Here is a 26,766-nt window from a genome sequence, read left to right as displayed (position 1 = left end):
TTTCCGGCGCTTGGCGCAAGGTAGCTTCTCTCCTGCAGGGCCAGCACCTTGCCGCCCAGGCACATCTGCTCCCGGTCATGCCCTCGTCACCGGGGAGCAGGGACACCGCCCTCCCGAATCCCAGGGTCCACGCTCCACTTACCCTGCCGACGCCCAGGAGCGTGTGTCTATGGCAGGTTTCAAGGCAGGCGCCAAGAAAGACGTTTGACCTCGTGGACGACCCAGCAGGGTCTCCACGCTGAGTGAAACTGTCATTCACGGCCCAAGGGTTCTGGTTCCACTAAACTCACAACCAGCGCCATGACGTCGGCTTGCAGCTTGGAGCCTGGGAGCTGCTTATGTCTTAAACGCTGCCATTTCTCTTGGTGTAACTGGGCTGGGTCGGAAATTGAGCTGTAACAGGTGGGGCTTACACCCGAGGCTAAATACATCTGATGATAAAATAATTGTATGTTATCCGATCCTTGTTGAAGGCAGGACACCAATGAGATGAACGCAGAGGATGGCCTGGGACCAGGACCCAGCCCAGAGAGAAGCGGCTGCAGAGCCCGACAGGCTGTCAACTCGGGGTCATGCAGGAGAGAAGAAGTGAACACAGGCCAGTGACAGAGTCAGAACTGCAGCTGCAGCCCTTGGGCTGAGGCGCTGACTTGGCAACTTCCGTGGATTTTAAACCTTCTGAAAAGCACTGATTGTTTTTCTTTGTTCAGTTGAAAAGTCCCGCAGGCAAAGATCAGAAGCGGACAGAGTGAGTGGGGAGGGGCCTGGGGGGCCCCCAGGAGGACCGCAAGTGGGCAGGGAGGGGCCCACGGGGACAGGGGCCCTGCTCCATGAAACCCCCTCTCCTCTCTGGGCTAAACACATTACGCGTGAAAAAAGCAACACAATGTCTGCCCTGCGTTGGGTACATCCTAAATATGTATTTCACGGCTGCTGTGGAGAGGAAAATATATTTATAGTTCCTTTAGTGCCATTCTGGTCTATTGTGTAAATATGTAAATTAGGTTTCCTGATCTATACAGTAAAATGCCTCGGGACAATTTGTGTAAATAATTCATCTGCATATGCCCGCTGCATAGTTTCCACTGCCTTCCTGGGAGTTTAGCAACACCAACTGGGAGGAAACCTTCGCCCAACCGGAGAAATGAACCTTCGGCAAGGCTGTCCTGTGGCGTCCGGGGCCGTGTCCACACTCGCTGACTGCCCTTCTCCAGGAGTGACGGGGGGGGGGGGGGGGGGGGGGGGTGTGTGTGTGTCCTAGTCCGATGTGAATTTCACCAGCTGCCGTTCAATTCGGTGTTTTCACGTTAGGGCATCAGCAGAATTTGCAGGGGTTCAAGTGAAGAGGCACAAGGCTGCAGGGCCACCTGCCCGGGCCGCTGGAGCCTGCTGGCCACCGTCCCCACGCCAGCCAAGCGGACGAGCTCCATGCCTTCCAAGGGCAAGATGCAGATGAGGCCTGGTGGGGAGATGGCAGGCAGCCTGGGGCCCCCAGGGCCACCCAACAAAGGGGCTCAGTCTTTCCAGACGCCCGCGGTGACGGGAACCCGGGTGGCCCCCTATTAAAAACTACCCCTCCCAGGGCCCAACGCCACTACCAAGCTCCCTTCAGACACCACTGCCCTGCCTGGAGAGGGCGTCGCCAAAGAGCCTCGGGGAGAGAGTGAGATGATGCAGCATTACTGTTCCGTGTAACGAGGCCTGTAATAGATGACAGCTGAGATCCAAAGCCCCAGGTACTGGCAAGGCGTTTAAATATTGACAATCCGTAAATGCATTTCATCTGACTCCAGGCAGCTGCAGGCCTCCGTTAAGGGGGGAGGGCGTCTCTCTCAACTTTCAGCAGCTGGACGGTGAGGCCGGCGGCCTGCTCTGGCCCAGTCGAAATCGCTGGCAACCTGCTCTCCAATGTTGAGAAGGTGAAGCAGGACCCTCGGGGCTCGCTGGAAACAACAGCGTCCTCCGGGTCAGCTTCCTGGCACGTCTTGGTCCCCGTGGGTCAGCTTCCACCTTCTGGTAGTGACCCGGGGAGTCAGACCGCCAGCTGTCGGCAGAAGGCTCGTGTCTGGGCGAGGCCCTCGGGTGTGGGGCGCCACCCTGTTAGTGCTGCACCACCTTCCAGACTCCCAGAAGCTGCACTTGTAACCACCAGGCACCCCGTTTCTTTCATCGCAGCAGACGGATGAGCAGGGGCAGCACGAGGGGAAATGAACCAGCTCCCCAGGGAGCCTGAGAACGCACCCGTCACGGATTTGGGACCCTCCATTTCCAGAAAAGGCCAGATGCCCTGCTTATCAGAAACTGTCGGGATCCCCCAGGCCCGGGGGCTGAACATGGGCATTCTTGAGCCAAAGAAGTATTCACATCGCCTTTACGTAGAAACTGTTTTGGTTTTATGTACTAGGTTTCTCCTTAGAAGTTTCTAGAAGGCACTTCTAACCCGTAATCTTTCAAAAGCCATTTGGTGGGGAGGAGGGACGCCTGTGGTGTCTGCGACTTTGGGGTCTTCCCTCTTGGTCTAATAGCTTCTTTAAACATCACACTGAAGTGCTCGCAGTGCTGTAGTCCATCTGGAGGCGGGGCCCGGCGAGTCACTTTCCAAGTGCGTCCCTGGCACGCCGTGTATTTTCACGCTTGGATGTTCCTGCTGAGCCGTACGGCCGTCTGAAGGTCGCGGTGAACGTGCCCGGGGCTCCTGCGAGGGTGATGCCCCCCCAGCTCCAGCCGTAACATCCGACTCAAACCATCCCTCACTTTCCAGTGGTGTCTGCCCTTAGGTATTACTTGAACAGAGAGAAGGCGGAAACCCTCTTAGGGTGGATGGGGTTGGGGCGGATCTCAACCCCGCTCCCCGCGGATGACGTGTGGGTTTCACTACTAACAGGAAGGTTCATGACGATCCGAAATGAGCAGGACACTCTCCACCGAGATCTCGAGCGGAGCCTCTGAAAACACTCGTGGGTCTTAGCGCTGAGCTGAGAACATCCTTCAGTGACCCTAAGTTCTCACGCACGTGTATCTGAGTGACAGTCATCCTCCCCCAAAGCCTAGGTAACGTGGCCAGAACACCATGGGTCTGATGCCCGTGAGGTCGCTAGCGCAGCCGTGGTTATGAGAATGGGGGGGTGTGGGGGCTTCCCCGGTGGTCCAGTGGGTAGGGCTCCGCACTCCCAATGGGGTTCCACCCCTGGTCAGGGAACTAGATCCCGCAGGCCGCAACTAAGAGTCCGCAGGCCGCAACAAAGATCCCATGTGCCGCATCGGAGACCCGGCGCAGCCAAAATAAATAAATAAATAAAAAATAAATATTTAAAAAAAACAACGGGGGGTGGGGGAGTGAGAGGGCACCTCTCATTTCAAGTCAATGCCCTCCGTCTCCACGTCATCAGGGAGATGCTGGGCCGGGGAGGCCCCAAGCTCTGACACATCCCCTCTTTCACAGATGCAGAGACACCGTTTCGAGGTTTCGCCCGCCCTACCTGAGGGCCTGGCCTCGATGACGTAGCCCGTGGTGGGCGTCCTGCCCGCGCGGCCCTCCGTCCACTGCAGGGTGAGCTCAGAGGCGGATCTGGTGACCGAGACGTCTCGAGGGGAGCCCGGGGAACCTGTGGACAGAGGAGAAAAGAGCGGGTGGGCTTTGGCCTGGGACTCCTGGGCCTGCAGAGGGGCCAGCTCTGCTGCTAGGTCTCCAGGCGGGGCTCACCCTGGGTCAGTCCCGGTCCCTCATCTTGAAAGTCGGGGTGGGGCTGACACTGGCCTCACAGGGTCCATCAGAGCATCAAGAGAGCTGAGGCGTGGAGGTGCCCTCTCGATCCACTGCCCTCTCCTCCAAAGCACTTAAACAGAGGCCAAGGGCGTTTGTGCAGCGGGAACCACGCGGTTCCTCTTCATGCCAGGAAAACTTCAAATTTTTCTTACGTATCTTATTTCAAAAATCGAATGCACTTCTTTTCGCTTTTTTTCCAGGAGACAAATACAAACCGGACACGCTCGACACCTAAGAATTTGCTCGCCCACACTGGACATGTCCGCGTGCAGACGTTCAGTTAACACACGCCTTGGAAGGTGGGGCCAAGAGAGTCCTGAGCTGACGCCAGTTCTGAGCGCCCAGCACAGCTCGTCGGGAGTGCAGACCAAGCCCTGACCGGACGAAGGAGGCCCGATACTCACCCTCGGCCGGCCCGGCCGTGACGCTGGCCCGCAGCTCGGGCCCGTAGGCGATGGTCCGCGCTTGCACTCGGAAGAAGTAGGTCACCCCCTTGGTGAGGTCGCGCACCTTCAGCCAGCGCTGCCAGTTCCCCTTCACGTCCACCGTCACCACCTTGCTCACCCCTAGAGCCGCCGGGAAGGGCGAGAGGGGCCCTGAGCACCGCTTCTTCAGCTCCAATGACCAGGAGGCCGCGAGGTTTGCTGAGGAAGCGTTTCTTACCACCGGGACTGTAAGTGGTGGCAAGGGCCGATTTCCAGCACACATAAGTGCCGTTAGAGTCTAAGCGTGGTAAGTGGGTGCTGACACGGGGAAGCACCACCCTCACAGCACGCGGGAGGAGGCCCCGGCTCACTGGCCACGTTGGGGCGGGGGAGAGAACCCCGGCGCCAGGCACCAAGGTGGGGGCAGGCCCCCGACGTCTGGAGGGTCCCTCCCCACTTGGCTGGGAGCTAGCTGCACAAAGCCCTGTGTCACGTCGGAGGCGACCTCGGGCTTCCCAGCTTAGTCGGGGACAGAACGTGGAGGAGGAAGATGGAGGAAGGCTCTGCGTGGGCTGCAGGCGGCCCCCCCGCGGGGCCCACTCTGCGGCCTGAAGGCTTTGTCAACGCATGACAACTTCATCCACAGACCCTGAAACATGACGAACCTGTCACCACAGAGAGTGGTGGTGACGCAGCCCCACAGACCTGTGCCAGCACAGAGACGCTTCCCTCAAACACAGACACCGAGCAGATGTGATGCTGGCTGTACTAGGTTTAATTAGAAAATAGAGGTTGGACACTTTGGCAGGGGGATACAAACCGAAAAGTACACAAACGCAGCATTTTCCAGAAGGGAAAATAGGGTTCTTTGGTAAAACAAGTCTGAAAATGAAGCATTCAAACAAAAAAGGCTCCATAAGTTCTAGACTGCAGGACCTCTCAGAGCCTTCAACACACCGATGTCTGTCGGGCACCTCTTGGAGGAGGGTGTCAGGCTGGGGCAATTCCAGGACTTGTGAGTCAGCAGAGGTCGTGCGGAAGAGCCGCACCGGGTGCCTGCTGTCCTGGGTCCAGCGTCTGCGCCACCGTGTCCCGTACACAGAGAACGGCCGTGCTTCCCAAGACCAAGGGGCCACCTGCCCTCGCTGCGACCGGCCGGTGTTATCTGCACCTTGAATCCTAGGGTGGCCTTGACCTCAGAAGAGCCCAACAACGTGCGTCCTCGCTACAAAGTGGGTCCAGCTTTCAGAGTCATCAAAGCAAATTCCTCTGACCCTACAGGCCTCCAGAAGCCCTTCTAGTTGGCTTACTGTCTTCATATTGCGCCTTTTATGAAACATTTGTTCAGCGACATGATTCTCTTCCAAGTTGTTTCGGAGCAATTTGGGCTTCTCTTGTGTGACTGGAGCTTTTCGGTAGAGAAGCAGGGCCACTTCTGCACAGAGAGGCCGCCCCTCAGCTGCATCGCTCCAGAACGGGGTTTCAGGGATGAGTCCGCACCCATGGTTGACCGTCACCAGTAAACACACGCAGGATCCTGCCAGATATAGTTTTCCTGGAGAGCAGCCCCTTCTTTTGTTGAAAAATGCCCTCCTTCTCCTCAGAGCAAAACCAACCCCGTGCACAGATCTTGTGAGCTCTGTCCCGCCAAGAGGTGGAGCTGGTCTGCTTCCCTCCCCCTCCCCCATCCCAACCACATCAGTGTCTTATTTATTCAGTCAACTTTAAAACCACCCCGCACTCCAAACCTCAGAGTGCAGTCGCCTTTCAAACACGTAAGAAAACATAAAAATAGCTCTTCTATGGAATCAGAGTCCCAAGAACACGGCTCAGTGTTCCGAGGGCCTGGGGGCTCTCCACGCAGCCAGGCCTACTTTCCTGGTGGAGGGACCCGGGGTCCACAGCACTGCAGTACCACATCGACGCCCCTGTTCCCAGGGCCTGGGCTGCAGGCTGCCCGACCAGGGTCTGCAGGTGTCCCTCCAGACGCTGCCCGGGCCTGGGGGAGGGGGCATGAAGAAGGATCACCCCAGGGTGAGGTCACTGTTTTACAACTGCTTTTTACTCTCTTTACCACAAACTTGTGTATGTGCATATCAACGTAAATATCATATCCTCGGTGATCTTCACCAGGGAAGTGGCGTTACCACAGAGAGTTAATATAAAGATGCTCGAGCTTCTCCCTACGTTTGCAGCCATATCTCTGGGAGCTGCACGGGTCCTCTGAGGCATATGAGAGTACTGAAATGGTCCGGAGTCCCGCTTCCTACTTTCATGGTTCCCTGCCTAAATCCCAGATCCAACCGCGAAGGGGGTGAGGGCCAGGCTTCTCCAGGAGACACCCTCCAAGAGGCCTGCACACCCATCAGATCAGCCAGCCGCCCTGAGGGGAGGAGACATAGAATCGGGGCACTGGGGGCCGCTGGGGAGGGATGGGCCCAGGTGTGGGGACGCAGGGTAGCCAGGGCTGGACCGGGGCCCGAGGTGCCGGGCAGCCTGCCCTCAGCGGGTCCGGGAAGCTGTGTGGTGCTTTCACAGCCGCGGCCTGGCGTTCAGCCTCTCTGTTCTCGCCCACGACTCTGTCCACGGTGTCGGGCCTGCTCAGCTAGGCAACGGCGCGGTCTTGGGTCAGAACGCCCCAAAGAGCCCCGGCAGAGAGGCGCCCAGGGCGAGCGCCGCTGCTCCACGATCGGCCGAGGGCGGGTTCCCTCTGAAACTCGCCGGGTCGGCCAGCGGGACGGGGAGTGCGGACGCCCCGGGATCTGGAGCCTGGCCCAGGCCTGTTACTTCTTCCCCGTGTGACGCCGGGCGACGCACTGGACCTCTGCAGGCCTCCGTTTCCCGTCGGTCCTGAGTGGGCAGTGCCACCTCACAGCAGTGTCAGGAGGGCCGGATCCCAGACCCTGCAGTGACGGTTCGAAAGCACGTCAAACCCTGGGCGCTGCGCTCCACCTGCGTCCCCGGCTGCAGCTCTCCCGCTCCGCGGTGGCCACGCTGCCCCAGCACCCAGGGCTTATGGCGGCCACTGTGGAGCTCAGCTCGCCATCCTGCCGGTCAGGCCTTGGGAGGCAGCTGGCGTGGCCGATCGTGGCCGGGCTCCTGCGTGCAGCTGGTCCTCACGTGCCCGGCAGGTGGCCAGCTGTCCGCCAAGGCAAGAGGACGGAGAGGTCACGTCCCCGGCATCACCCCGAGGGCCGGCTCAGGCGTGTCCACGAGAGGACAGGGTGCCTCCCGCGTGCAAACGCTCTCCACGCCTCCGCCCGCCCCACGGCAGTTACTGCTCCAGTGGCCACTGCGAGTCACGCAGCCGAGTCTGGAGGAACGCAATGGGGCTCGATCTGGGGCCTTCCTGTGCTCGACCCATGACACCCACCAGCAGGAGGACCGCCACCGGCAGCCGCTGCCCACGCCCCGCGTGACGGCCTCCTTACGGCCCCACTTCGGCCAGGCCGTGCTCCTCTCTGGCTGCCAGCCGTGGCCACTGGAAGGGCCCAGGACTAGTGTACATCTGGCCAAGTCAGGGGTTCTGGCAGAGGCCGTGGTCCAGGCGGGCTCGCGGTGGGATCCTGGGACGTGATGCCAGGTTGGCGGTGAGCGGGGCACTTCAGGAAGGTCACAGGGTCACCAGGGCGGCACCAGGGCAGTGGGTCGGTGAGCTCTGCTCCTGGGGAAGGGGTGTTTGCTGGTTGCCAGGCAGGCCGGGGGAGGCTCGAGGCCTGTGGCCAGCCTCACTCCAGCGGGAGCAGGGCCCGAGCTGTCGGGCGGCAGGGCGGCCTGCGGTTGGCGGCCCGGCTTGGTGCCGGCCTGGTGCTAGAGGCAGTCCTGTGATGCCTCAGGCGGGACTGGACGCTTCCTGTCACCGTCACCGTCACGTGGGGTAGCCCCAGCCCTGGACCGGCCACTCGACAGGCAAGCAGGCGTCAGTGGGTCTGGGACGTGCACAGCCAGAGCCTGGCGTCTGGGCAGTTTGCTGCTGAGGGTGCAGGAGCCGGGGCAGCAGCTGAGTGAGCGCAGGGCTGAGCCCCCGTCCCTGCTCCGATGGCAGGGCAGGTACACTGGCCGGAGACCCAGGCTGAGAGCAGCGGGCCTCCCCACAGACAAGGGACGCTGCTGCGGACGGCGGGCGTCTCGCTACTTGTGAAACGAGGCGAAGACGGCTGTGACCGAAGTGACTCCACCTGTTGTCACTCCAGGGAACGGCAAGCCCCACCCGCGGCCGGAAAGCAAGATGATTTCCTGACTGCCCCTCGGGCTCCGTCTCTGCCGCTCAGCATCACGTTTACAGTCAGAGACACAAGCTCCGGACGTTCCCCATCACGTGACAGATAAGACCTCGGCTCTTGAACCTGCCCGCCTGGGTTCGAATCCCTCCTCTCCCCCCGTTCCCCAATGGTAGACCGCGGACAACGTCCTAAGGTCCCGAAGCCCGACTGCTTTTTTTTTTTTTTTTTTTTTTGCGGTACGCGGGCCTCTCACTCCTGTGGCCTGATGCACAGGCTCAGCAGCCATGGCTCACAGGCCCAGCTGCTCCGCGGCATGTGGGATCTTCCCGGACCAGGGCACGAACCCGTGTCCCCTGCATCGGCAGGCAGACCCCCAACCACTGCGCCACCAGGGAAGCCCAGCCCGCCCGCTTTGTCTGTGGCGTGAGGACAGATGCGGCGCGCCCCGCAGGGCTGTGCTGGGCATGAGGAGAGAAGGCACGAGAGCGGTGGGTGCGGCCTGCTGTGTAGCCAGTGCCGGAGGGACAGCGCCTACCGGTCGGCGTGCTCGGTGGGGTCGCGTTGACGGGGGCACCGGGAGAACCCTGTGAGCTGCTCGTGGTGAACCTGAGTGTCCAAACAACGTGAAACAAACAAGCAGCCCCGAGGACACCGGGAACCGGAGCTGCTGCTGCGCCCCCGGCAATGAGGCGGGGGCGGGGGGCAGGCGTGGGGAAGCTCTGCAGCAATTCTAGCGCCTGACCGTGCAGAGGAGGGTAACGGGGGGCACAGCCAGGCCCCGCTGCGGAATCCGGCCGGGCGGTGGCCTCGCCGGGAGGCCAAGGAGACAGCTGTGGGCCGTGGAGTTTCTGGAAAGACTGTGCAAACCCCCGCACACAGACACTCTGCTCAGCACTCAGTCACTTGCCGGACGAAGCGCGGGAAACCTCACTCACAGTCTGGGGTGAGGACGGAGGCGGAGGCCAGTCAGGCACCGTTCTCGGCAACCCTTTCTCATCTGGACGGCACCAGTGGGTTAATATCCTTGAAAAGGTGTTTGGGACCTGGGCTCGTGGAATCTGCGCGCACGTGCATGTGCAGGGAACGCCGGTGAGCAAAATGAGTCTCCAGCAATTCTCGGCCCTCCCTCCCTCCCTAACGGGCGGGAACGTGGCCCGTCTCCTTCCGGACCTTGACCCGAGCCACGCCCAGGCCACCTGTCTGCAGACGGGCGCTGGGTCCTGGAAAGATACAGCAGAGCGCGCTGAATCGGTGCTGGTCCCCAGCCCCTTGGCTGTTCTACAAACCGTTTCCACACGTCGCCTCTGCTGTTATTTACCTAAGTTCACGTGAGAGGCAGGAAGGACCCTCTGTCACCTCTACTGCTATTTACCTAAGCTCATCGATTTTCTGAGACGCGCGTTTTCCCCCTCGCGTTTTTACATCTCTGATTTGGGATGCAGCTCGGAACTGATGCTTCAGGAGGACTGGGCCGTGGTTTAGTGGAAGCATTTTTTCCTTCTCAGCACTTCATAAAATAACAATGAACCTCCCAGGCCATGGCGGTGTGGATTCGATGAAATAAAATCTAGGGCTTAACTCTTCTTCTTCGAATCAACTCCCTGTTTTACTTGAATGTGCTTGTTTTAAAAGGAAACTTTTATCACGGCTTTAAATGGAGAGCCAATATCATTTGATGCGTTGGTGATATCTTTTCCTCCCAGACATTAAATAATCCATAATTTCTACACTCTGTCTGTGTCTATGACCAGGGCCTCACCTCCCTTCTCTGCACCACAGTGCCGGGCACACAGTGGGGACAGAGAGGCCCTCAGTGTGCGCTCCGGGAGTGGGGCAGCGGGCAGAGATGAGTGGATAAGAGATCAAATCAACACAGAGCTGGCGGCACCAACTACAGCAGGGGCGCAGGGACAGAGCCATGCCGTCACGGCCCAGCTCCTTCCCGCCCGCCCTGTCCACCCCTGCACCTGTCCTCTCCTCTCCCGTCCATCATTCCCGCCCGGAGCCCCCTGCCAGCCCCCCTGGTGGCGCCGGGGTTGATGCAGCCGCGGATCCCGGTCTCCTGTAACTCAGACCCGGCGACTCTGGCTCCACCTCAGCCCCATGTCACTGGCCCTGCGGCCGCCCGGATGACTGGCATTGCCCCCTCCCTGCAGGCCCCGCGTGACCGAGCCTCTGTGGGCCAGTCTCGTCTCGGACGCTGGGCGCCTGGGCCCTTCCTGTCCCTCAGCGCCTGTCCCCGCTCCACGCCCGAGGCTCTCACGCGGTCCCACTCTCCTCCTCGTGGCGCTGATCACTGTCAGACTTGTGTGTGTGTGTGTGTGTGTGTGTGTGTGTGTGTGTGTGTGTGTTGCTCTCTCCTCCTTGGAGCGCAGCTCACTGCACTCAGGAAAGCAAGGATCTCGATGAACGGGTCAGCTCAGAACCCAGCTTCCCTGGATCCACAGACTCCAGCAACTAGAACGGCACCTGGCACGCAGCAGGCTCTTAAGAAAGACGTGCTGAGTGGAGCTCCCTGGCAGTCTAGTGGTTAGGGCGCGACGCTTTCACTGCGGTGGCCCGGTTCAATCCCCGGTGGGGAAACATCCCGCAAGGTGCGGGCCCAAAACCCCCACCCCCAACACAAAAAACAAAAACCTCGCTGAGTAAACAGAAGAATGAGGGCAGCCCCAGAGGAGCACCCGAGGGAAGCGTCCGGGCCCAGCTGCCCACGTGGCTCCAGCTTGCGGCACCAGGGTGGGACGAGCGCTGAGATCTCAGGCGCAGCAGGAGAGGTGGGTCTTGGGTGATAAAGAGGCCGGGTCAGGGGCCCTGCAGAGGGGCCGTGTGGAGCCCCGGACGCGCTCAGTCGGTTCACCCGCCCCTCCCGGCGCCATGTCGTGTGGACGGTGGGTGTCACGCAGCCGGGAGGCTTACCTTGGACAGGTGCTAAGGGCTCGTACACCACTCGGTAGCCCTGCAGGACGCCATTGGCTGCCGTGGGCTCCCCCCACGAAACGTTCAGCGTGGTAGAGGTTACTTCTGAGAATGCCAGGAAGCTGGGGGTCCCGGGAGCTGGAGGACAGGACAGAGAGGACGTCACCAAAGCCCCTTTACGTCATCTACGTACGTGTCTACGCCCCCGCGTGCAATAGGGATCTTATTAGATGGAATCTCCAACTTAGTGCAGTCTCAGTGCCGTGGATGAAAAGGAGATTTATTGGTCATCTCCGAACTTCCCAGGGTCAAAATCAGAAACTCAGAGCCTCCTGAGAAGAGCAGAGAAAACGGCGGTGTTTAAACACAAAGGAGCCTGAGAGGTGCAATGACAAAGGCATAAACACGAATAATGGATGGAAACAGAAAATGAGGTGCAGACAGCGCCATCTTCTAGCACCTGCTGGAGGATTCCACGGGCTCCAGTTCTGCTCCTCCGCGGGGGTGGGGGGGTGGGCTCTCCCCTCCCCTCCCCTCCCCTCCCCTCCTGGGGGCCCAGAGCCTCTGAGGACACCCCCGCACACGGGTCCTCATCTTAAATCCCACGGGCGCCCGGCCATCTCCCTGTCCCCCTTGGTCTGGAGATGGGGGAGCTCACGCGCCACCCTGCGCTGGAAGAAGCTCCTGGCAGACGCAGAGGCAGGCTGTGTGGCTGGGGAGGACGCCGACCCCGCCCGCGGCTCCCGTCTGCCTGGGCCCCGTGGGAGGGCCGGGTGGGTGCTGGCACCCAGAGCTGCCCCTACCCCAGTGGGCACTGATGCCCCCCTAGCTGGGTTCCCCTCCGTGCTCAGAAATGCCCACTGAATCGGCCCCCACTTGCCCCCCTTCCGTCCTCCCCCGTCCCTGGGGGCCCTTTGGCCCTGTGACCCGCCGGGCCCGCAGCGCCCGAGGGCCTCCACGTCCTACCCTCAGCCCCACAGGTCCGCCCATACCCTTCCCGCTCAGAGCCCACAGTCCACAGACAGCTCCTCCCGGGCTGCTGGACGGGCCCCGAGGACGCAGGCCCTGCAATGCAGTCATGGTCATCTCCCAGGGGGCCTGACTCTCAGGAGCCCCTGTTCCCAGGAAGGCTGAACCCACAGAGGTTTGGGGATCCCAGAGCCGGTGGGTCTGTGCCCCACGGGCTCCCTAACTTACACTGCCAGCCTTCCACTCCCTGCATCTCAAGAAGGCCCCAGAGCTCCCGGGACCCAGGGCCCAGCCGCCGTTCCCTCGGGAAGCCTGGTCAGCCTCAGGAAGCGCCCCAAACCACTAGGGACTCTGCGAGTCGCCAGGAGAGCGAGTGAGCGGTTCAGAACGTACCCCAGATCAGGAGAGGAGGTCACGGGCAGTGTGACCCCCGGCAGGGCAGCCCGGCCACGCCCTAGGACCTGCGCGGGGCATGTGTCTGAGAGACGGCGTGCCAGCTGCTTCCAGGGGACTCTGTGGCCCAGAGGCCCGGGGAGGCCAACACTGCGGCCTGGGCTCAGCACATCAACATACAAGGAGCTCCCCCTGCCCCGGGATCTGGACCCTGAGAGAATCCCCCGGAGGCCTGGACAAGTCCTGCCGGTGACAGATGAGGCCTCGTGCAGATGGAAGCCCGGCCCCCCACTGCCCACGCTGCTCACACTGGTGAATGTTCACGGGGCAGCTCCACGCAGCAGGCCTGGGCTGGGCGCTGGGGACACCACACGAATGGGACCCAGAAATTCCCAGCTACGCGGGATCTGACTTACAGGACAGGCAGAGCGGAGAGCCGAGGGAATGGAGAGGGAGGGTCGGGGAACAGCGCCAGGGCAGGGAGGGGCCCCAGGCTGTGGGAAGGAAGCCCGTGTCCTCCTACCGGCCTGGTGGGTCCGGCCCTGCCGGGGGTCACTCCGGGGCCCGTCTCCAGCGGCGTTGAAGGCCGAGATGCTGACCAGGTACTTGGTGTGGCTGGTGAGGTTCTTCAGCTTCGCCGTGGTCTCGGGCAGGAACAGCACCCTCATCTTCTCCGTCTCGTTCCGGCTGTCCGCCTCCCAGTAGTAGATCTGCCAGAAAGAGCCGGAGGCTGGAGGCCAGCGCGGGAGGGAAGGGGTGGCGCCCCCTCTGTTCCTCAGCCTGGGGGCAGGTGGCCGCTGAGCCAGAGGGGACCTGAGCGCTCCCGGGGGCCGAGCTGTGCTCTGCAGAGTCGGAGGGGGCTGAGGCCAGGCCAGGGTGGACGCGGCCTAAGGATGGAGGTGGCATTTCGTTGGCATCTCCTTCGGCTGCCAGGAAAGTACCTTTTCTCTCACAGGGCTGGCTGTGGGGGCCCTGCTCCTTCCCCCAAGCTTCTGGACAGAAGGGAGACCAATCTACCCCCTGCTCCAGCCTGTGGGTAGAACAAGCCCCCAGCTTCTACCCTACACTCCCACGTTTTCTTTAAGGCTGAGATCGAAGGCTTGGATCAATGTGACCCCATACTCCGGATATTAAAACAGCCAAAAATAACGTGGAGACGAACCACGTAGGGCTCAGCCCTGCTTGAGCAGCCCTTGTTTCTCCTGGGTTCCGTTTCTTCTCGTCTAGTTTTTAATGCACCCGTGGGCGAACATGATGCCCGCGTCCAAAGGTTTACTAAGGTCATCAGAACTGCTTCCCTAGACAGCTGGCCGAGAACCACTGCCCAAGCCAGTGCCAGCCAGGCCACCCACAGACAGCCCCCATCCACGGATCCACCTCGGCTCTGTGGGCCTACAACAGGCCGGGCCGTGAGAGCCGCTGGCCCACGCGCAGGGCAGCCGAGGCCCGGGGCCTGCTCTCCCGTGCCCCCATGCCTGGCCAGGCCGGAGCGGAGCTGCGGGAGCGCCTCGCCGTATCCACCTGCAAGACGCAGTTCAGCTTCTGCTCTGAACTGGCCAGATGAGACGCTCTGCTTGAACAGGCCTTACTAGCCTGAACTCAATATCCAGGTTCAACGTCTCTGTCATTAGGAAATTAGGAAACATGTTTTGGACATACATAAATAGCACCTTGGCTCCGGGCTCGGGGGACTTTCCGTTACCTCATTAATCACTGCAGGTGCCCTGCCGTGGAGGACGGTATTTATTTTCACAAAACACCTACCAACGTCATTTTTAAAGGGACGTTGAATTGGCCCAATAGCCTTCAGGGGAGGCTACCATGGAGTCTGATGGCTGCTCGACGTGGGCTCAACAGCCCAGCTTCACTCTGGAGGAAGGCGGGGAACTCTCAAGGGACCGCACTTCCGGACGGTTCTAGCTGACCTCACGGGGTCCGAGCCCCCTACGCAGGGGTGATGTTGGAGGTGGAACACTGCGGGGGGCTTCCTGCCCCCACCAACTCTGTGCCATTGTTCATCACCTGATGCTCGGACTGCAACGGGCTGCTGCCTTTCTTGCATCCCCCCTCTGGGATACTGAATGTGGAATCATGACAGTGCAGTGTAAGGGTTCTCAAAGTGAGGTTCCCAGGAGCACGCAAGTCCTTGGACCCCATCCTGGACCTACCGAACAAGAGACTCGGACCCAGGGCAGGGCTTGGTGCGGGGGGAACCTGTTCTCCCGAGGGCTTCCCTTTTACTGTCGGCAAAGGCGGTGGAGACTCCCAGAGGGGGTGCAGGGGGCGGGAGGCGCTGCTGGCCACGCGGGGAACTGGGCTCCGCTCTCCCAGGCCAGAGGCAAGGTCAGGCTGAGCCCGTTCCAGCCGCCCGGCTGGGGGCCGAGGGTCTGTCGGCCTGAGTCAGGACGGGAAGCAGAAGCGGCCGGGGTCCCAGCGGAGCCCTCGGGAGATCTGGGGATTCAGGCCACCGACCCTGGCCCGCAAGTGACCTGGACGAAGAGGCAAACCAAGCGAGAGGGCGCCTTGCCTTGTAGCCCTGGATGTTTCCGTTCTGGCTCTCGGGCGGCGGCGGCTCCCACGTGACCTCCAGCTGGCTGGCCGTGAGTGGGTTCACCTGCACGTGCTGCGGAGCCATGGCCGGGGCTGCGGAGAGAGCAGCGGGGTCCGCTGAGAAGTCCCGAGACCCTGCCCTGGACCACCCAGCTTGTCTGCCAGCTTGACCACAAACCCTTCTCAGAACCGCGCCTTTAAATGCATGAAATAAAACCTGGAGAATCCCAAAGAAAACCGATTATATCGAGACACAGCAGAGCTTTGGGAACGAAGGTGTGACACGGTAACCCACGTGCTTGTGCTTGTGACTGAGCCCTGAAGCCAGGCTTAGCAGCTGCTCGAGCGACGCCTCTGAGGTCAGGTGGGATGAGCAGAGACGGTGCAGCAACCTCCAACCTCGCCGGGACGGGGGCACACCCGGGGGCCCTGCTGCTGAGAGAGTCCCAGGGCCCAGTGATGCGGCACTGGTACGTCGCCACATTCATAACTGAGGGAGATGCTCAGCTCCAGGTGGAACTCAGAGAAAATAAAGGCATTTATGGGAGCTCCCTGGCGGCCCAGTGGTTAGGACTCTGCGCTTTCACTGCCGAGGGCCTGGGTTCGATCCCTGGTCAGGGAACTACGATCCCACAGGCCTTGCGGCCAAAAATAAATAAATAAAGGCATCTGTGTTCCCATCACGAGTCCCGGATCCTGGGTACGAAGCCGTGCTCCAGGTGGAGCTGACGTCTGCAGACCCGGGGCTGCCCCTTCTCAGGGACGGAGCACAGAGGCCACAGCTCCACGCCCCCCAGGAGGACCCGGTCCCACTCCTTCCCTCCCAACCCCGAGGGCCCCCGGGTGCTGTGTTGGTGTCAGCAGGGCCACACTGTGCAGATCAAAGGTGAAAGGTGACTGGCAGGGCGCCATGGCCGTGGCCTCGTGGCCTTGCAGGCAGCCGCGGGTAAGTTGGGAATGACGCGGAGGACGCACGTGCACATTTGGGGACATTTCTCCCCTCTGGCCCGTCTGTCCTCTGCCTCCCAGGAGCTACTCCTTCCTCCCACCTGGGTGACCCCTCCCCCAGTGAACTTCACGCTGGGCTGGACCCTGGGGAGCTCCACGGAGCTGTCGGGGACATTGCTGCAGGGCCAGGGCGCCAACCCAGCACCCTCACGTTCCACGGCCCTGCCTGCGGCCAGGGCGCTGCCTCTTGACTCAAGTCTATTTAGGGCCATGAATGGAAAGGAACACGCGTCAGCGGTCAGCGCCCGAGGGAGACCGCCCAGCTCACAGTCTCTCTGGTGAGGCCTCCTGGGGAGAGGATGACCCCCTTGAGGCGCCCCTCCCCCGCTTCTTCCCCTCCCTGCTTCCCCACCACCAGTGCAGAATAAAATAGTAATTAACGCCCACTCAGCCTGACACCGACTATTTATTTTGCTCTAACTGTGTGGCTCCTGTATTATCACTGCCCACCCCGCCGCTAATGGAAATGTTAATAGCCCCCACCAGGTGGCTGTGACAGACGCTCAGCCTCATTATCAGAGATGCTTATTTACCGCTCCATTAAACAACAGAATCGCACAAAAAACAATTCAATCAAAACTAACCGGAGGAATTTTAACAGCCACATTAATAATCCAAAACATAAATAAAGTTAATGTCTTCTGCGTGTTTGCCATGGGCGACTCTATCACAAAATCACTGTCGTACGATTAAAACGTGAAAGGCAAAATGGAGCACAGCCATCACCCTGGTGGTGGGTTAGGACCATCTGTGCGTGGCCGCCCCAGTCCCCCAAGTTTCCCTCTCCAAGCACAGCCGAACCCAGGGCCCACGACGGCTCTGGGGTCGACGCGGGCTGGACAAAGCCTCCCTCCACCGCCACCCCCGGTGCCGTCCCGGGCGGCTGAGCCCCAGGCGCCGCTGCCCCCAGGCTGAGCTGTCTCCACGCCCCCCAGCTGTCCTACAGCACAGCCCCTTCCTGCCAAAAACATGCTGCAGGTGACAAGGACTTTTGTGACGCTAACACAGCAGGGGAGGGAGAAACCCAGGTGAACATGGAGCAGAGCACGCCAATTTCAAGACTTATTTTTTTGGTTCCTGAGATCCTCAGGGTCTCCACCCTGACGGGAGACCCTGACGTGCAGGAAGGCCGTCTGTCTACATCCCCAGTGCAATCCTCTCCTGTCAGGAAGGTGCTCAGTTTGGAAACCGATGGCGCGTCTGGTGCATCGCGAGCCCCTTGTTCTCCAACCTTAGCATCTGTGGAGTACGGCGCACGCGAACATCGGCTCAGAATGCTGTGTTAAAATGCATGAAATTCCTTTTTAAAAGCACGCTGGCCTGGCCTGGCAGTCCCTGGCGTTTGCTGATCCGCAGATGGCCCACGGACAGCGCTGGAGGGCGGGTGCAGGGTTAGGGCACAGAGCGGAGATCCTCTCCATCCGGCGTCTCGGCCCAGGCAGACGACGCTTTCCCACAGCTGTCACCCACCGGCCTTGAGGGATCGCTCCTGCCACCCCAGCCCCGGAGAGAGGTCCGGGCAGGGCAGTGATAGAGAAGCTTCCTGGACTTCTGGGGGCTCCTTGCACCTGACAGCAGTAGTGGAATCCCAGCGATTTCTGGAATCTTCTGGGATTCTGGCTGAGCGCTGGGAGAGGCCCTGCACAGCTGGGTGCTGTGGGCTGGACTCGGCGGGCGGGTCCCACGGAGCAGTGAGGGCAGCACTTTGGCCGGCTTGCTCGGCCCCGACGTGGCCAGCAGGCATCAGGGATACACGGTGGCTGCCCTGACCCGATGCAGACTTGCTGCTGACAGGAAGCACTCGCCCACGGGCTGCTGGCTCTGCGTCCCGCAGACCCTGGGCGGCCCTGGGCTCACGTCAACCTTTCAGAACCTCTGCTCCAGGGAGGCAGCTGGACAGGCACCCATGTGCTGAAACCACGGCAAGGAGAGGAAACAACGCCTCAAAGGCATTTGGTGAACAGCTGAGGCTGGAGGGCAGGGGCTCGTCAGTGGCTCGGGTGGGACCGGTCACCATCCGGCCCCCGCTCGCCCGCTCACTCTGCCCCCGTGGTGCAGCGGGGGGGGCCCACCCACCCTGCAGAGTCCCCCCCGAGGGAGCTGCATGCCTCCGACACCGGCCGGGCTGACGACGGGGGAGCAGTAGTTACATGCAGGGCACTTCCCAGCAGGAGCTTCCAGAGCGTTCCACGGCGCCGACCTCTCCCCACTCCCAGACCAGCGGTGCCCCCAGATCCCCATCTGTGTCTGGGAGCACGAGAGACGTAGCTGACCGTGAAGGACAGGGACGCGCGAGAGGAAACACGGGGGCGTTTCAGGCGCCGAGACTCGGGGGTGATTTGTCGCCACGGAGCAACTTCGCTGACGTTTTCCTGAACATCAACCAGGCCCGCGGCTTAGCTCGCGGGTGGACACGAGGATGCGCAGGACAGGTTCAACAGGAGACATAATTCACAGCAGTCACGGCACCAGGCAGAATGTGAGGACAGGGTCAAAGGGCCACGACGGGTCACCACTGTGGCTGGGGGACGTGGGGCCTTTCCTGGAAACAGAACACCCAGATGGCTCTTCAGGAATGGGGGGGATTTCACACGGGACCGTGGGCCGGGGAGGCGGGGATGGAGCAGTGGAGAGCTGCGGGGCGGGGCGGCTGCCGGCGTCACGACTGACGGGCTTCCGGGGGCTGGAACTGTGCTGCTGGACCAGGCCAGACCACGCTCGGTTTTGACTTTCACTCTTTGTAAGCCCGTGATTTATTACTTGGGTAGAGCAAGTTTTTAACTGGTAACCTGAGGATCACTGTTAATGTTTTAATATAAGGAAATAAGAATTTCTTTACGTGATCTTTAAAAGATTGTACGTTCATCAGTTCACTTTAATTACACCAACATTTCTCTGGTCAAACACTGTTTCTCATTTCCTGTCAAAGTGAGTAGGGGGGGCTTCCCTGGTGGCGCAGTGGTTGAGAGTCCGCCTGCCGATGCAGGGGACACGGGTTTGTGCCCCGGTCTGGGAAGACCCCACATGCCGCGGAGCGGCTGGGCCCGTGAGCCATGGCCGCTGAGTCTGTGCGTCCGGAGCCTGTGCTCCACAACGGGAGAGGCCACGACAGTGAGAGGCCCGCGTACCGCAAAAAAAAAAAAAAAAAAAAAAAAAAGTGAGTAGGAAACAATTCTCGAATGTATTTTCACCTTCTCAGCAAACTTTGCCAACATATCTGTTCCCCTAAGCAGGGATAACCGGCGGGGAGGGACTCCAGGTGTGGGTAACTGTGTGGCCTCTGGGCCCCCTCAGTCCATAAAGGAGGTTTGCATGGGTGGCGGGGCTTCGGCCCCGAGGGACAAGCAGCGACTCGGCCCAGGAAGGAAGGAGGGGCAGATCGCTAGGATCCAGGAAGGAGCCACGTCCGGGCAGGCGTGCAGCCCCTCCTCCTCCAGAAGAAGGCTGTGAGTCACTGCTGCCACCAAACGGGACGTCCAATGCCCGGTCACCCAGGACGCCGGGCAGCTGTGAGCCCCGCCCGCAGGAACTCAGGCCCGTAAATGAGCATTTCCACTGACATTACAAAGTAACTTTTAACAGAGCTTACGACAGACAAAGTGAGATCATATCTGATAACTCTGTAACGCACATGAGGGACACGCACCACCCTTCTCTCAACCGACAGCCCCCACTTCTCCAGAACCCCCAGGACTCGTGAAGACAAATACAGTGGTGCTAACGTCTGCTTTAACTTCCGGTTAACGCGGGGACCCGTCAGTGGGGTGTGAACAGCGCTGAGGCCGACATCGATGGAGCGCCCTTCATACCAGGGGCTCAGGCATCTCTTGCAAACCCTTCATCTGGCCTCACTTCATCCTCATAACCTGGGGAGGTGGGTGCAAGTCACTGCCCATTACACAGATGGAAACACTAAGGCCCAGAGAGATCCGGTAACCTGCCCGAGGCCACACACTCAGCAACCGTGTGGATCTGGCCGTACAAACCCAGGCAGCCTGGCTCTGAGCCTCGCTCCCTCCCTCCCTCCCAGGGGAATTCCTGGGGCCGGGGCAGGGGTAGTGGGGGCAGGGAATTCGGCCCCACGTGCCGTGCCTGGGTTCCTGGAGCAGCCCCCTCGGACCAGCACGTCTCCCCGCTGCTGCCGTCCTCCCCTCCGAGCTCCGGCCCCCAGCCTGTCGTCCATCACCTCACTGCTGAGCCAGGACCAAAAACAACTCCAAGGAAGCTTAGCAAGAAGAATCAGCAAACTGGTCACAAAAACTATTTTCAAAAAACTCAATGCCATGTACTCCAGGCTACAGAAAACATAGCTGGGAGGCTGTGGAAGGAGCCCTGGCTGGCGAGTTTAGGGTCTGGGCTCAGCTGGTGGGACTTGGGACGCTGCTCAATGTCTGCGCTGCAGTTCCATTGTTCGTAAGATTGGAGAAAATATCAGACGTAAAGGGTTTTCGAGCTGAAACGAAATGGGTGGCGTGAGAGCAGAGCAAGGCCCGGCCAGGGGGGTGTGGTGGCCCCGAGCTCGTCCCCGAGGTGACTTCTCTGTCCTGATAATCACTCGAGGGCTTATCTGGGCGCTGGGCACCTAGGGCACTGCTCTGTGTGGGCTCTGTCCCCGTAGAGACGGTAGGTAATCGAGTCACCACGTGCTGACGCGTGTAGATGTCCGTCTCCCTGGTGGTTCCCGTATGAACTGAGAGCAGCCCAGGTGTGTCACCATGGATCCTGGTCGCAGCTCCAGGGACCCCACTCCTGGTGCTCACAGCCTCACGCGATCCTTCTGACACATAGGATATGGCAGACGCGGTGGGGTGGGCAGCCTCCTGCAGGCAGGTCAGGGAGCCTGAGCTGCCCCTCCTGCTGGTGCCCCCTCCTGGCTCCTCTCGCCCCCCCCCAGCTCCCTCTAAGGAAGCCAGCCCGTATGGTGACGCTCCACGGAGAGGTGGCCAGGCGAGGACCTCGGGGAGGCCTCTGCCCATCAGCCCAGGAAACGGGGTCCCGTGCACAAGCACCCGTGAGCTCAGAAAGGGGCCCTCCCTGGTCAAGCCCTTGGACAGCGCTGCAGGCCTGGCGACACCTTGTGAGAGCCCGAGGTAGAGCACCCAGCTGAGTTGAGCCTGGATTCCTGACCCACAGACTCTGCGAGGTAGCAGGTGTGTGCTGTCTGAGCAGCTACGTTGGGACAATTTGTTACCCAGCAGCAGATGACTAATACTCCCCGACCAGTGGGAGCTCCTCAGGGAAAGCACCCAGCCCAAGGCCAGACCGCACGCTCTGGGCTGCCAGGGGCTGGCTGGAGTTTGGTGCGGCCCCTGTTGTAAATGCAGGATTTCACGGTGCTCCAGCGAAACACCCTCTGTTAAGGCCAACATGTCCTCTTAACCAGCCCAGACCCAGCTGTGGCCTTGGCCCCATGAGTTTGCACAGGAAATCTAGGGTAAGCTCCTGGCCTTTTCACTGGTGGACGTCCTGGCAGAACTGCAGAGCTCTGGAGCAGTGCAGGAGCTGGAGCGGTTCTGATTACAGGTGCTTCGGACCAAGGACGGGGTGAGTTAACGAGGGCTCTTAGCTCTGACAGAGCACGTTCACACGTGTGGGCAGAATTAGGGCTGCTCCAGCTGCGGACCAGGCAGCGGCAGCCCTAGGACTCCGAGTGTCCAGAGAGTATTTAAAAAAAAACAGTGGTTTCAATCTGAAAGGAGGTGGAGGCCAGAGAGCTTCAGACTCATAAGAACAAGCACATTTTTCTTACAGATGTTTCCGTGATAAAGGTTAGTGCCGAACACATCCAGCATTTGGTTTCATCCAGCAATGACCTTTGTTTTCCCATCATCACCACCGCTCACGCCATCTTATCAGCTTAATCACTGCTACCGCCGTCGCGAGACGCAAAGTTAGAAGCCACTCACGCAAACCAGCTACATTGCTCGCGACCGTGGTGGGTTTTCTTTTTTTCCTCTTTGCCTGTAGAGTGAGTTTCCCATCACGGCAAGATCCAGGTCCTGACAGACCACGACCGTATTGTAGCCGACCTGGTCCACGTAACACAATTCACGGCCCCTAATTAACCAACTGCATCCCACGTGGTTGTATTCACAAAATTCAAGCTGTAGGGAAAGGATCTTATTCTCATTTTCCCCCTTAGAAAACTGAGGCTTAGAGGAGTTAAGTCACTTGTCCCAGGACCGACTGGATTTGAACTTGGGTCTGCTGACTCTAGGGCCCAAGCTACTTCCCAAGGGCAGAGTTGGGAAGCTTTCCATAAAGGGCCAGACACGTGTCTGAGAACAGGGGAGCAGAGACGCAGGTGGGTGGCGAGACGGGGGAAGATGGTCGTGGTGCCTGGTGGTCGAGCGCTCAGCCTCTGTATCCTAGTCTGTCTACTTGAAACTTCCCTCATTTCCCCAAGTTAAACAACATAAGACAAACGAAAGCAAGCAGGTTCTCTCACGAAGACCTTGACTGGGAAGGAGAGGCAAGAGCTGGGCCAGTGTTTGGGGTGAGACACGGGGTCACGGCACGTCTGGAGCCCAGCGGGCAGCGTCAATACCGACCCTGGGTGGCCGTCTCCCTAGCTGCCCACATGGAGGCGGTGCCTCCTTGGTGTGGACGATCCAGCGTCCACTCTGCCTGTGAAGCTCAGCTGCAGCCCCGCTCCTGTCCACCCCGAGCTCTGTGACACTCAGAGGCCCGCCCCGTGTGGCTTGACCCTGCATGGCCTCAGCCCCTTCCAGGACCCATGGGAGGCCACTTCCCTTCTGCCCAGAGGGCGCCCTCGTCCAGGGCAGGACTGGGGTCTCCCCGCCTTCAGGGGCCTAGCGAGGGGTGGGCTGCGAGCCAGCGGTCGGGTGAACCGCGGGGTTCTCTGGAGGCTCCGGCCGAGGACGTGGACTCCGAATGGTGTGGCGTTTGCGATCCTTTCCAAGTAAAGAGCTACGCGTTAGAATGTTCTCTATAACCTTCCTACATTGATGGAAATAAAGTTATGAATAGTGTAATTTCTCTACCAGTGCTTCCTGGGCTCCCGTGCCTGCTAGGGAAGGCCGGAACCCAGGCAGGGCGACGTGGGGAGCTGGGGGGGGTGGGGTGAGACGGATGCCCGGGTTTGGGGGAGGGGCTGACCCCACCGTGGCGGGAAGAATGCAGGGTGGGCCTGGTGCAGCTGAGGTGCTGCTGAGGGGCAGACTGGGGTGGGGCCGGAGGCTCCCATGGGCCCCTCTCGGGAGTACATCGTGCTTCCCTACAGACACGGGGATGCACTGAGGGGAGGAACCGGAAAAGCGACGGGATGGGGTTTGGGCCCAGGAAGGGTCAGTCCAGCGGGGCATGGAGGACGGGTGGAGGGTGGCTCCAGAGGAGGGGCCTGGGGGCCCGCTCACCCCGGGGGGCCCTGCCCCGCCCTCTGTCCCAGCATTAACGAGGCGCTTGCAGCGCCGGCCGCCTTCCCTCTTCCCCGCCCCCCGGGCCGCGTCTGACTGCTCTACTGGCCTAGTCCCGGGGGCACCCCGAGCTCTCAGCGCATCTGCTCCTGTTACCCCGCCCCCACTGCGCTTGCAGGGCGCTTGAAAACCAACGCGGACGCTGGGCTCGTTGTCTCCTTCCCCACGCGGGCCTCAGAGCAGGCATCCTGGGGTCAGGGGTGCAGGGGAGAGAGCCCGGAGGGGCGGCAAAGGCCCAGCGGTATCTTGCTCTTCTCCCCGGCACGGCGAGGGGACGGGCAAGCTCTGCACCCACTCCACCTCCGGGCCCCGTGGCCCTGGGTCGGGGGCTGCAGACGCTCCACCGCCGACCTGAGCCTTCACGGGCACGGCCCACTGGACGCAGAGCGAGCCCTGGCTCCTTCACTGAAGAACCGACAACGTTCTTCCTCCTGTTGGGTCAGGGACAGGGCGGACCTCGGCCCCGGGTCTAATCAGGGGTGAGCTGTTGGGACATCCGGGATCACAGAACAACACAAGGAAACTGCAGGCTGTGGCTCAGACCTGCACCGAGGGACCCACCGACTCCAGCAAGAGATGCAAAGGGAGAGACAGGCCGGCGCAATGCCAAAGTCCCTGCATGGGGACCTTTGTGATGGTGACTTCCCACGGCAGGAAGGTGATGGCCGAGACTGGCCTGGGTCTCCCCCCTGGAGCGAGGCTGTTTCCCTGTGAGGCTCGCACACAGGCACCCCCACTAGCAGCCCGCTGTGGCCCCTGGACCCCTCTTTCCGTGTGTCCAGTGAGAGCTGGAGCCCGACGCAGCCACGCGGCCGCACACCGGGCCGCGGAGCCCACGCACGCTTTGCTGGGCTGTGCGGAGCTCCCCCTCCCTACACCCCAGACCCGCAGCCCTGGTCCCGCGACAGTCTGTGAACGTCAGGTGCGTATGGGCATCAGGTCAGAGCCTCAGGCTTTGTTAGGAGGGGCTGGGTCTGCTCTGCTGCTGTCAGGAACCCTCCTGGTGTCAGAGCCCCTGGGGATTCTCAGCCACCCTGCCCCCTGAAAGGGCAGAGGCTGCAGGGCAGGCGGGAGCTGGGGCTGTAGGCGCCTCGGGCAGGAGCCCTCCCTCTGGGGTCTCCCCTCACCTCCCCGGTCCCCGGGGGTCTCCTACCCTCTGGGGTCTCCTCCCTCTGGGGTCTCCCCTCACCTCCCTGGGCCCTGGGGGTCTCCTCCCTCTGGGGTCTCCCCTCACCTCCCTGGGCCCCGGGGGTCTCCTCCCTCGGGGGTCTCCTCCCTCGGGGGGTCTCCCCTCACCTCCCTCTGGGGTCTCCCCTCACCTCCCCGGGCCCCGGGGGTCTCCTCCCTCGGGGGTCTCCCCTCACCTCCCCGGGCCCCAGGGGGTCTCCTCCCTCGGGGGTCTCCCCTCATCTCCCCGGGCCCCAGGGGGTCTCCTCCTTCTGGGGTCTCCCCTCACCTCCCCGGGCCCCGGGGGTCTCCTCCCTCTGGGGTCTCCGCTCACCTCCCCGGGCCCTGGGGGTCTCCTCCCTCGGGGGTCTCCCCTCCCCTCCCCGGACCCCGGGGGGTCTCCTCCCTCAGGGGTCTCCCCTCCCCTCCCCGGGCCCCGGGGGGTCGGGCAGGCTGCATGGCTCCCCTCCTTCCTGTCCAAATCTGCTCTCCCCCACCTTCACTCCCCCAACATTACAGTGTTTGCAGTGCTCCAGGCAACCAGGAAGTCCCGAGCACCCTGGACACTGGGGTGAATCAGAGGGGTCTTTGCATCACAGACAGGAGGTGCAGAGAGCAGAACGGGTGGCGTGTTCTGGAGCAGAGGGGTCCCTAGTTCTGCCCAGGCCGGGGACAGGGCGGCCAGGCCTTGAGGGGCTGGCCTTAAAGGTGGGCAGAGCGGAAGACTGGAGGGTCTTCCAGGGACTGGAGTGAAGAGCAGGGGTTCCGGGCAGATGCAGCGCGGTGTGGGTGGGATGGCGTATGTTCCGGGGGAGCAGTCTGGGAGGTCTGGAAACACAGTCCCAGGCAGGAGGGCAGCCTTATCCTGAAGGTGGGGCCTGTCCTCCAGTAGTAAGTGTCCTGAAGGCCAGGATATGGGCTCCTTTCAGCTGTAGAACCCCGAGAACACAGAGCTGGGCCTGGAGGTTTCACAGGGGCGGGGGCGGGGGTGACTGGCACAGCAGTCCTGCTGAGGAACCCACAGACACATCTCCCAGAAGCAGCTCTGGCCCCTTGGAAAACTCTGCCATGAGTGCCGCACTGACAGCTGAGCAAACACCCAGTCCCCTTCTAGCAGCAGCATTCAGATCTCCCCTGGGGATCTGGGGATCCTTCCTCCCATTCGGTCCATGTGGTCCAGGTAGAGATGATATAACCCCCTGGCTTTGGGACCTCAGGCCATTGGCTGCAGCAGATGGGAGTGTAAGGCAGGCTAACGGGGGCCAGTGGACTGCCACTGGAGGCACCGTAGAAAAAGGAAACTCTCTTTCTGCCGCCTGAAGCTACAGGGCCACCTTGGTGAAGAGCCCGCCCCAGACAGGAGTGAGCTGAGAGGACAGTGCAACCAAGAGGGGACGTGGGACCAGCCTGTTAGGGTGCTGGATCCAGCCATGCCTGAAGCTGTACCCAGGCTCTTCAACTCTTCTGTTATGTGAATTGATAATTGATTCTTTCAGTTTAAGCTGTTTGGGTTTCTATCTCTTGCAAACTGGAGTTCTTACTAATGTGTTATTTTTACCAATTTGAAATGCCTGGACTCAGAAATCAATCTCAATGAGAAATCTAAAGATTACGTTTTCTCTCTGAGGTTAAAAGGATTTAAATATTACATATTTGGACTGGAGGACCCAAAGATCGTTAACTCTCAACCTCTCATTGTTCTGTAGATGGGCCAGACCAATCCAGTAACCACACAGGGTCTCAGTCATTCACTCACCACTTACTGACTGACCAGTCCAGGCGTGTCCTGGACATTTATCCTGCAGGTGGGACAGGCAAGTTGGGGGCAGAGTTGGGACAAGGACCCCAGTCTCCTCACTCCCAGCCCAAAGCTTTCTCCTCTGCACCACGGTCCTCAGGGCCAGGGCTCAGAG

The 26,766-nt window shown here is 60.9% G+C and overlaps 1 protein-coding gene across 1 annotated transcript in view; it reads right to left on the bottom strand.

Moving 5' to 3' along the window:
- Window positions 1-26,766, bottom strand: part of SDK1 (sidekick cell adhesion molecule 1) — a gene marked incomplete at both ends in the record, with an annotated part of 817,684 nt that overhangs the window by 25,570 nt on the left and 765,348 nt on the right. The window contains 5 exons of the mRNA XM_082858150.1: window positions 3,480-3,605; window positions 4,171-4,332; window positions 11,331-11,468; window positions 13,216-13,402; window positions 15,220-15,335. Coding sequence (XP_082714276.1) covers window positions 3,480-3,605; window positions 4,171-4,332; window positions 11,331-11,468; window positions 13,216-13,402; window positions 15,220-15,335 — 729 coding nt within the window. The remainder of the gene's footprint in view (window positions 1-3,479; window positions 3,606-4,170; window positions 4,333-11,330; window positions 11,469-13,215; window positions 13,403-15,219; window positions 15,336-26,766) is intronic.

Source organism: Leucopleurus acutus (genome assembly GCF_964270905.1).
Source record: "Leucopleurus acutus genome assembly, chromosome: 16".
NCBI classification, from domain to species: domain Eukaryota; kingdom Metazoa; phylum Chordata; class Mammalia; order Artiodactyla; family Delphinidae; genus Leucopleurus; species Leucopleurus acutus.
Note: the sequence above shows the minus strand (reverse complement) of the source record. Positions and strands in the feature narration are given on the sequence as shown.